The sequence below is a fragment of the Ipomoea nil genome, unplaced genomic scaffold, assembly GCF_001879475.1.
Source record: "Ipomoea nil cultivar Tokyo-kokei standard unplaced genomic scaffold, Asagao_1.1 scaffold1149, whole genome shotgun sequence".
NCBI classification, from domain to species: domain Eukaryota; kingdom Viridiplantae; phylum Streptophyta; class Magnoliopsida; order Solanales; family Convolvulaceae; genus Ipomoea; species Ipomoea nil.
Window position 1 is genome coordinate 429,000 of NW_017617577.1, and position 11,456 is coordinate 440,455.

General features: G+C 41.3%; 2 protein-coding genes across 2 annotated transcripts; both read right to left on the bottom strand.

Moving 5' to 3' along the window:
- Nucleotides 1–1,084: 1,084 nt before the first annotated feature.
- Nucleotides 1,085–2,071, bottom strand: LOC109183621. The gene has a single exon (XM_019333689.1). The coding sequence runs from the start codon at nucleotides 2,069–2,071 to the stop codon at nucleotides 1,085–1,087; it is 987 nt and encodes a 328-aa protein (XP_019189234.1).
- On the bottom strand, nucleotides 2,071–7,938 carry LOC109183622. The gene is made up of 2 exons (XM_019333690.1): nucleotides 6,085–7,938; nucleotides 2,071–2,124 (listed from the first exon to the last, which is right to left on the bottom strand). The coding sequence occupies exons 1-2, from the start codon at nucleotides 7,936–7,938 to the stop codon at nucleotides 2,071–2,073; spliced, it is 1,908 nt and encodes a 635-aa protein (XP_019189235.1).
- Between the last annotated feature and the right edge of the window lie 3,518 nt (nucleotides 7,939–11,456).

Consider the following 11,456-nt stretch of genomic DNA (forward strand, 5'->3'; position numbering starts at 1 on the left):
CGAGCCGTAGCCGATTTGTGGAAGTACTTTGTGTTAGCGTCACCATGCTTCAACAAAAGTTGTTTAGAACGCTATTTCCAAAAGACCTCTTCGGCTTTCATGATAGTCGCTAATTCCTTCTCCGCTGCCAGAAAAGTAGTTACAGCATGAGGTTCACGGTACTCTTTTAACTCATTAAGAGTTTGTCGCAGGGCCTTGCTACGAGCGCCAAATTGTCTGTGGTATTCCCCTCCCCACTTCCAGAGTCGATTACCACAAGCTGTTAGTCTGTCCAGAAAATTCATATCAGCAAAAGAACGCCATGCATCCTCAACTACTGTTGCACACCCTGCCTCTAATAACCAAGCTGAATCAAACATGAAAGATCGCAAAGCTGCCCTCACAGGTCTCGAGTGCAAATCCACAAAGATGGCACAGTGATCTGACGAAGTAGTAAAAATGTTTCGAACCACAGCCTCCTCATGCAGCTCCATCCATTCCACCGTAGCCACGGCTCTATCCAGCCGCTCTTCTACCCACGCATCAGTACCACGACCCTTAACGCATGTGAATCGGCCTCCTACCATGCCCAAATCAATAAGCCCACAGTCGTCCAGGGCATCATTGAACCCTTCAAGAAGTGCCGCGGGATGTGGATTCAACCCCCTCTTTTCTGAGAGACACGTGATATCGTTGAAATCTCCAACGACAACCCACGGAAGCCTTGAATTTTCCTTGAGCCGCCGTAAAAGATCCCATGTGATATGACGTCGTGTTCTGTCTGATTCCCCGTAAAAACCCGTAAGTCGCCAGCTCGGCCTCCCCGGAAGAGATATCTCCATATCAATATGATTTATGGAGTAGCCCAATAAGGATGCCACTGCCTTGTCTCTCCAAAAGAAAGCGATGCCTCCTCCAAGTCCCACACGATCCACACTTAATTTACCATCAAAACCCAGTTGAATTCGAACCTGCTCCATTCTATCTTCAGTCATCTTTGTCTCCATTAAGAAGACAAATTTGGGGCGCTGCTTGGACACTATGTCCAAGAGCTCCCGAACTGACCGGGTGCCACCCATTCCCCGGCAGTTCCAACTTAGAAGACTCATTGGGCACGGCAAGCCTGGCCCGCCAACTCATCAGTTTTGCCGTTATTAGCCATCAAAATGTCATCTTCAGTCACCGTATCTTCTATGTCCAAAGCTTCCCTACGTCTTTTCAGATTGCCCTGTAGTCCCTCAGCTTCCGTCATTGTCACTAACATTGTTGGCGATGGTCCTTCCGTGAGGGCGGAAGGCAGCTTCGTAGGGGAGGAGTTTGACAATAACCACTTGGCTCCCACTAGTCGCACCTGTCGCCTGGGTCCAGCTCTCAGCCAGGCTCCGAACGGGTAATCCTCAGGTAGGATTCCCTTCTCGTAAGCTACCCTGCAAAATTTGTCAGCATGACCAAGCCGGTTGCAGCAATAGCAGAAAGTGCTTAATCTCTCATATTCGAACGTGACCCACTGAGTCGTGCCATCACGCCGTAACAGCTTCATGCGACGTTTGATCGGATCCAAAATACTCATGCGTACCTGGATTCTGTAGAAACTCTTCCACGCGCCTCCGAAGTTGAAAGGATCGGAGGTTATGAACGATCCAATGTACTCCCCGATTTTGATGATAAAATCCGGCGAAGCATACATGGCGGGCAGTCCGTGAATCTGTACCCAGAAGGAGACAGAATCCAGAGTGACCTCCTCTGGTCGATTGCCAGGCGGAACCTGCTCGCAAAGAAGGAGATGGTTTTCGAAAGACCATGGCCCGTCCTCCATAACGCACTGCAGATCCTTCGGATGTGGAAACTGGAACAAAAAGAGATCGTCCGCCAACGAAACTGCATACATACCCATAACCGGGCGCCACACTGATGCCAGGACATGCTGCATGTGTTCGAAACGGATTGGCCGATCCGTAAGCAGGCGCCCTACGAGGTTGTTTAGAATCGACGCGTCCGGCATCGCCTGTGCCTCAGGAGCCTCCAGACCACCCGTTTCCTCTTCAACCAGCGCCAGATCGGCGCATCGTTTCTCCAGATGATGAACGTCCATTAGAGAGATTGTCGAATGCCAGTATGCAGATGAACAACAGATATGCGAGTAATCTATCCATAGCGAAAGATTGAATTTAATAACGCCCAAGATAGCCTAGGGAGAACACTCCTTCAGATCACGATCGGAGGAGGTATCCACGTTCAGAGATGATGATCGGAATCACGAAATCACGATCGGATGATGCGTAGGATGCGGAGCTAAACGTTCAATTTAATTACACGATTTTTGAATTATACCACTTTCTATATTTAAATATTAGTGGTATTCTAACTTTATAAAATATGATTTTTCATCTTCAAAATTTCTGAAACTATAAAATCATGTTTTCTAATAATTTTGAATACCTTGTAGTTTCTTGCACTTTTGCCATCAAAGTAGGACAATTTCATGCATTATGTGGTTGTTCGTTTGATACCTAAATATGAGAGATACAAATGTTATTGAAATGGAATGAATTTTTAATGTAACTAACAACATAGAGAACAAAATAAAATAAACTTAAAGTTTAAACAAGACATGATATAATTGAATTAATTGAATATAGTTTTTTCAATTATCCTTTTGTTTTTGTTTCGAACATATTGAACAAAGACATAAACAACAGAGGTTGGCAGAGATGTTGAAGTAGAGAATTAAGATGAATGGAATAATGCTAGCTTAAACCATGTGATGTAAAATTATGTCTTGTTGGCTTAAAAACAAGTAGGGTTATGCTATTGTTTGTGGGCTATAGTTAGGTATCTTAACGCATCATACAATACCATAATCTGTAATCTTTTGTCATTACTGTGATAAATATAGATGGAGAAGTTGTAACTGACGTTGTGACACAATTAATTTATAACGCAGTTTGGGCAAACAACCCTAATCTGCGAGGCACTTCTCAAATTGAGAATTTGCCTAAATCCACTAAAAGCTTAGTATTCAAAGTACACTTAGTTTAGGGAGCGGGGATTACACAATATGATATCCTATCAAACTATTGTAACCTAAACACTTGTACTACTTTTCAAGGGGATTTGGGTATCTATTCTCAATGACTCTCGTGCTCACAATTAGATGTTGAAAGCGTGAGCTTGAAGAGTTGTGGAGCAGCTTCTTTTATAGGATGAGAGATGTAGTATAGATAGGAATAGGATTGTTATTCCTAATTAGATTAGGAATATAATTCCTAAGCCTTGTTTTTTACTTAGTATTCCTTATTTGTCTAGAATTTGACAATTTGTCTTATGTCAACATTCTACCCCTTTGTCAAATTTTAGCAAAAACCTTGATCCATTTTTGTTTCTTCAGCAGAGTTGACACGTGGAGGTGTCTCCCCCTTGATTTGTGGGACCTTTCTTGATTATTGTATTGTTGACTTTAGATAGCATTTTACTAGTAAATGTAGGAGGTCATTTCAGTGCATATGTCTGGTCCTTCAAAAATATTTGTCTGTTCATTCTTCTTAGTTGGGTCTACCTATAGTAGCAGAACTACAAAAAAAAAATAGATTTTGTCATAAGTAGGTCATGTCTGCTGTCTGCCTTGTTCTGGGTACATAACAGCAGAGACACAAAAGCAAAGTTTAAGCATAAAAAGAATGTCCTGTCTGCAACAAAAATTCCTGCTGGGGTCTGCAAAAAAAAATCCTGCTGTATGCCTCCTGTTTCTCCCCTTTTTTTGCTAAAAACAATTATCCCCTATCTTCTGAATCTGATGTTGAAACAGGTGTTTCAACACTCTTTTCTTGAGAATGCTCCTGGATATCTGTAACACCCCGAAATTTTAAAACTTTTGAAACTTATATAATAAAGGTAGAATCTCATTAAATCCCAAAACATGATATAAAGAGTACAGGGTGCTATGCCACACCTGAGCCAGAGAACTCAGGTGCACAGGCTAACTAACTAATATCCTTAATAATGTAAATGCATAAGTGTAGCACGCAGGCCGAAGAGGAAACTATCTACTTCTACGCTCCAAGACTCTAGCGCGCTCTAGTGTCTACTCCTCTGTGCCTGGAAGCCAAATATATCTGTTCAGCGAGAGATGCTGGTAACCCACTCCAACGCGTTGAAATACAATACATATAGGCATATATATAGATATAAGAAAAACCATTTCGAAGCATGAAGATATATCCTAAGAGACTCTAGCTTTCAAAACAGGGAATAGACTCGACAGATAGGGACACGCACAACCAACAGTCATAATCAAGCATGCACAATTCACAAGCGTAGGGAACAGATTCAACAGATAGAGATAAGCACAACCAATAGTCATAATCAAGCATATACGGTTTACTAGTATGTACCCTATGGTCATGCCTTTATAACAATCATAACCTCAAACCATCCAGATCTCATCACATAGCACACTTTGTTGGCGCCACAGGACCAATCGCATGCCCATACATGAGGGTCAGCGCATATAGCTCTGACACGGCCCCGCAGCACCCTGCCCCGTATCGCAACACGGAGGGGTCGATCGCAACCGACCGATGAAACGCAGCTCATCATAATGTTTGATCGCAACCAAACAGTGGACCGCAGCCCAAGAGTAGTCATCTGACCGCAGCCAGGAATATGAACCGCAGCTCGTGTAAAACGTTTGATCGCAACCAAACGGTGGACCGCAAGCCGAGAGTGTAAATTTGACCGCAGCCAGCTTCTGAGCCCCAACTCAGGAATAACCAATTTGATCGCAACCAAATTGGGGTATCATGCACACATAACACATAGCAAACACATGCAACCCACATTGACACATTGGGAAGGGGGAGAAATCGTATAACCAAACCTATGCGTGATCATCCACATACTAAGAATAATCTTAAGGGGTTCATACTTCTTACACCTAGGCCAACGGGATACCAATTCAACTAGCATGTAATATATAAGACTTATTCAACCTACGAATGGTACCCGAACATCAAACTAGACATAGGCACGATAGACGGAGTCTGTTGGGACACCACGGGGGTCGGGGGAACATCAAACGGGGAAGCCGGGATCCCGAAGTGGGAGAATTTCCAGCGGGTAGCCGGTGGGTGAAGGGTCACCCGCCGGCTGCCCGCCGGCGACGTGATTCCGGGCAGCGGGTGCCCGGCGGGCAGTCGCCTGCCCGCTGCCGGCGATGTCCGAACTTGGCCGCGGGTAGGTGGTGGGTCCCCTACCCCCACCTACCCCCCACTGACTCTTTTTCACAAATAACGCCCCGGGAACCTTTGTGGAACTCGAAACCATGCTTAGACACCTTTAAACGTAATTGATGATAACACGTAGACAATTAACGGATCAAAAGTAAGAAACATACGGCACATATCTTATCATGCTTTCTAAACATAATTAACACCCAAACATACGAATTCCCACCCAATATATCAAGAATAACATCATACGAGTTCACGACACATCCTAGGGCTCTAATCATATCCAAGTTACCAAGAACGTAATTCATCATTAAGGAACAATACGATTTATCAAGAATATCACACAACCATCAAGAAACTCTTCCCATCATCAAGATTATCAAGATTACCCAAGAAATCATAGCATCAATTATCAAGATCACGTCATCAATATCATAAACGAATCATCAATACACAAGAATGTAGAGGGATGCCTAGAGGGAGATCATAGCTAAGAAAATAGGTTTTGTTGAGACATGGGTTACCTCTTAGCCTTAATTAATTTCCTTGGCTATGAAGGATCTTTCTCTAAGTCTTTCTTCTTTCTTGATTTCTCCTAGGGGAATTCTTGGAACTCCTTGTGTGGTGAGAGATTATTGTGGTGTGGGTTCTAGGTGCCTCCTATGTCCCCTATTTATATATCTAAGAGTCCTAGTTAGGGCCCAATTACTATAGGCTTGCTAACTCTATTCCTTTTAGGACTAGGGGTTGGGTTTTGGGGGTGAGGCCCACGGACTATGGTGGGCCTTTTCCTAATTAATTATTGTCATTTAATTCTTTCTTTGGATAATTGGTTAAATGATTAATTGGTTTTAGGGGGCGTAACACGGGGTGTTACAATATCTTCTTCTGTTCCTTGTTCTTGATCTTCTTCATTTTCTGCTTTTAGGATTGCCAGCCATTCTATTATTTCTGCTTTTTCCTCTTTGATGTTCATGTGTTTTCTTAGAAGTTGTTTTTCTGAGGCTTCTAATTCTGTCAGTCTGCCCTCAAAGTAATTGATTAGTGTCTTGGAATCAAGTGGATTGCTCTTTGGAGCAGAGGACTTTAAGTCATTTTGGTGGTTTCCCTTTCTTAGTTTGACTGTAGTGTTGATGTTCTTGACAGTGGTTTTTGGTCCTTGAGTTTTGAGGCCTTGTTTTGTCAAGATGGCAAAGATGAGGTTTGGAAAGATCAGGGAGGTGTTGGATTTAGTGTCTTCTGCTAAATTTGTGATTTGTGTATGAATAATGACACCCATGTTGATTTTCACCCCTTTCCCTATCTTGTACAACAGCTCTGCTAATGTCCATTTTACAGTGGATTCATGGAGTGAGGGCATCCAGTTTGCCAGAGCTATCTTCTGGAGGATGGCATATTTGCTAGTTAGAGAAGCTGCTTTGATTTTGTTCTTTTCAAAGCTGACATTACCTGTTGTAAGCTCTTTGGCAACTTGTTCACTGTTTAGTTCCATCTCTTGTTCAGTCTCAAGTGTTCCTAGGTAGTTGTTGATTCTATCTGGTGTAAACTCATAGAATTTGCCTCTCAAGTATACCTTCCCATACATAGGACTACTAGGTATTGTAGTGTTTTTGGTTAGGTTACAATAGAATTCCTGGATGACTTCTTCATCATAAGGTTCTATGTTGGTGACTGTTCCCAGGAGTTGATTTGAGATTATAACTTCTTGAATCTGCTCTGAGTTGTCTAGTTTATCTGTGACAAGTAGTTTTTGGTTTATGATCTTTTTCTCCACAATTCTTTTCCATAGCTTTCCAGATTCCTTGCTTAAAAAGGTTGTACTGTGTGGTTTAGGTAGGTTTGACATGTCATCACTTCTAACCACTTTTTGTTTCCCCTTTTCTTTGGTAGATGCCTTTTGTTTCCCCTTTCCTTTGGTAGATGCCTTATCCACTTTGGTAGGCTGTTTTTGTTTTCTCTCCCTATTAGCTTCTAGGTTGGTTCTCTTTTGGGCTCGAGTTCTCAATCTTTCACAGCCAGAGGACTCAATTTCTTCATTTGGTAACCAGTTTTGTTCATCCTCTGTATTTTCTTTTCTTGTTTTCTTGGATTTTTCAGGTTTTGGTGGAATGTTTGGTGGTCTTTGTGGAGGTCCTGCTCGTATTGGAAAGTCGCTTGGCCTTTTGGCCCTTGGATCTGCTCCTTCATACGGGTCATTCTTCTTCCTCTTTCTAGGGTTTTTGTTGACCCGAGAGATTGGATTGGGGGTTTTATCAGTTGTGATATGTTCATCATTTTTAGGGCTCGAGGGACAGTTGACCTCGTGGTTTTGAGGATCTTCATGACCCTCAAATTCTGATTCCCTTGGATTGTCCTCTTCTTCGGAGCTAACGTAGGAGGACATATAAGGTTCCCAGCCTCGATTTATGGCAAACTGGAGTTGTACCACTAAATCGTTTGGATCAACGATCCTGTTGTCTCCAAAATTAGCCGCAATGGGCATGGTCGTGGGAGGTTCTTCATGGTTAATCAGAGGAAGATTCGAGTTACCTGGTGGATTGATGCTATGTTCTTGAGGTTCGCCGAATGGTACTCTGGATATTGGAACAGGGTTCATCGCAATGTTGGTGGGGTTTTCTTCTTCGACGCACACTGGGTTTGAAGACTCTCCGGTGCCAGTGTATTTTGAGGTGCTATCAGTTGTTCCTTTTCGAGGTAAATGTCCCATTCTTTGATTCCTGGTTCTCACCATGATTGATTTTGTGTGAAGGGTGAGGATGAGTGAAGATTTCTCGGGTGGACGACAAGTGAAGTCGGGTAAGAGTGATGGCTCTGTTTTTAGAAATGGAGCTTATTCGAAATGTGGATCCGGGTTTGGGCCTTTTTGTTAGTGCGGTGGGTTGTAATAGTCATGGGCCAGTTATGATGGCTGACTTTATTTTGTGGATTTGGCCCATGTGATTCCCTTTTATTTGGTGCGATTTATAAAATACACAGGCCTATTTCGGTCCTTAACTTTGTGTATCTGTTTCCGTCTAGTGCTTTGGTTAAAATGTCTGCTAGTTGTTTTTTTGTACTTATGTGAGTAAGACTGATGATTTCATCTTCTACTAATTCTCTTATGAAGTGATGCCTGATGTCAATGTGTTTTGTTCTTGAGTGTTGAACTGGATTTTTTGAAATGTCTATTGCGCTTTTATTGTCACAATGGATTGTCATGGTTGATTGTTATATTCCATAATCCTCTAGCATTTGTTTCATCCAAAGTAATTGTGTGCAACAGCTTCCTGCTGCGATATATTCAGCCTCTGCTGTTGATAGAGATATAGAACTTTGTTTCTTGCTGATCCATGATACTAGGTTGGTACCTAGGAAAAAACATCCTCCTGACGTGCTTTTTCTGTCATCTATGTTGCCTGCCTAATTAGCATCACAATAGGCTGAGAGATGATGATTGGTGTCAAAAGAATACCATATCCCTAGGTCGGATGTCCCTTTCACGTATTTAATAATTCTTTTGACTGCTTTTAAATGTTGCTCAGTTGGATTGGTTTGGTATCTTGCACAAATTCCTACTGCAAAACTTAGATCTGGTCTACTAGCGGTTAAATATAGCAAGCCTCTTATCATGCTTCGATATAGGGTTTGTTCAACCGGTTTTCCTTCTGAATCTCTTGATATCCTTTCTGTTGTTGGAACAGGTCTTCTGACAATTTTGCTTTCTTCTAGACCAAAACTTTTGACTAGGTTCTTGGCATATTTGCTTTGTGATATAAAGATTCAATTTTCTTGTTGTCTGATTTGTAGACCAAGGAAGTAGTTTCATTCTCCTACAATGCTCATTTCAAATTCTCATTCCATGTTAGTAATGAACTGGTCTTTGTAGGACTCGAGTGTTGATACAAAAACTATGTCATCAACATATATTTGAGTGATGACAATGTTTTGCCCGTAGTGTTTGACAAACAAGGTTTTATCTACACTCCCTCTCTTGTAACCCTTTTTGATTAGGAATTCAGTGAGCCGTTCATACCAGGCACGTGGTGCTTGTTTTAGGCCGTATAGGGCTTTATTGAGTTTGAACACATTTTGTGGAAAGTGAGGGTCCTTAAATCCTTTTGGTTGAGCAACATAGTCTTCTTCCTTTAAGTTTCCGTTTAGAAAGGCTGTTTTCACGTCCATTTGGTATAGCTTTATTTTGAGTATGCAGGCTATTGCTATGAGAAGTCGGATTGACTCTATTCTAGCTACTGGAGCGAATGTTTCCTCAAAATCTGTTCCTTCAACTTGAGTGTATCCTTGTGCTACGAGTCGAGCTTTGTTTCGTATAATGTTTCCTTGTTCATCTGTTTTATTCTTGTAGATCCATTTTGTCCCTATAATATTAGCATTTTCTGGTTTAGGGACTAACTGCCAGACACTGTGTGTTTCAAATTGCTATAATTCCTCTCACATGGCTTCCACCCAAAATTCATCTTTTAAGGCTTCCGTGATGTTTTTGGGTTCAATTTTTGAGGTGTAGCAGTAGTCATAGTCTCCTTCTTCCATTTACGATAGTCTCGTTTCTTTCCTCTAGTTCTGATTCCTTCATTTAGTTCTCCTATAATGTTCTCTACTAGATGATTTTTCTGTACCATTGTCTCGTCAGTATTGAGAGTTTCCTCGATTTCCTCAAGCTCTTCAGTTTCTTCCTTTTCTGTTGATTCTGTTTTAGGTTTCTAATTTTGTGGTGTTGAAACTGTTGTTTCAACAATAGTTATTTCTTCATCACTGGTGGGAGGATCTTCTGATGTTGTATCATTGACCACAACATTTATAGATTCCATGACAGTGTCTGTTCTAAGATTAAACACTCGATATGCCCTGTTGTTTGAGGAGTAACCCAGAAAAATCCCTTCATCTCCTTTGATGTCAAATTTTCCCAATAGTTCTCTATCTTTTAGTATATAACATTTGCTGCCAAACACATGTGCGTGTTTTAGATTTGGTGTTTTTCCTTTCCAGATTTGATATGGTGTCATGTTGGTTTCTTTCTGTATGAATACTCTATTTATCAAGTAGCATGCTGTATTAACTGCTTCTACCCAAAACTTTGAAGGAAGTCTCTTGTGATTTAGGAGAACCCTTGCCATTTCTTGGATAGTTCGATTCTTCCGTTCGACTATTCCATTTTGTTGAGGTGTCTTTGGTGCGGAGAACTCATGATGAATCCCATTTTCTGTGCAGTATTCCTTGAATTTTGAGTTCTCGAATTCTCTCCCATGATCACTTCTTAGACGTATGATCTTCCCTATTCTTCTGTCCTTTTCATTCTGGATTTTGGTAACTAGAGTTTTGAATATTGTGAATGCTTCAGATTTTTCTCTGAGAAAGTTCACCCATGTAAATTGTGAGTAATCATCAACTGTTACATAGACATATCTCTTCCCTCCTATGCTTTCAGTCTGAGTTGGCCCAAATAGATCCATGTGGAGTAATTCTAGAATTCTGGAAGTATGTATTCCTGTGGTTTTCTTGTGAGTTGTTCGTGTTATTTTGTTTTCAAGGCATGCATCACGTTTTTTGTTTTCATCTGTGACGAGCTTGGAACTCCTCGGTATGCTCCCTTCTTTAAACCTTTCTTCATGTCTTGAAAATTTATGTGCCCCATCCGTTGGTGCCATAACTGTGTTTGATTGACGGCTGTCTGTAAGCAAGTTAGATCACCGTCCCATGTGTAGCATTTATTTATGGATTTTCTTTTGATCATAACACATTCATGATTTTGATTGAGAACATTGCAACATTCCTTTGAGAATTCCACTTTAAGTTCATCTTCGCAAAGCTGACTTATACTGATCAAGTTCGCTTTTAATCCTTGTACTAAGAAGACTTTTGACAATTTTGGCAGTCCATGTACGTTCAGGGTTCCATTTGCAATGATTCTTCCTTTTTCTCCATCTCCAAAGGTAACATATCCTTCCTTTTTATATTGTATGTTCTCTAAATTTTCTGGATTTCCAGTCATATGTCTGGAGCATCCACTGTCAAGATACCATATATCTTGCTCCTTGTTTGTTTTGGAGGTGTATGCAACATTTTGGTCTTTTCTTACCCAGATTTTCTTGCTATTATTTCTGTTGTGTGTTGGCCATATTCGGTTGTTTTGTCTGTAGTATATATCATTCTGTCTTTTGTAGCAGTGTGCTTTGATGTGTCCTAGTTTGTGACAATAGTAGCACCTTATTCTTCTTCGGTGTCAGAAGTACTGTTGCGACACTTCCTCTGTCT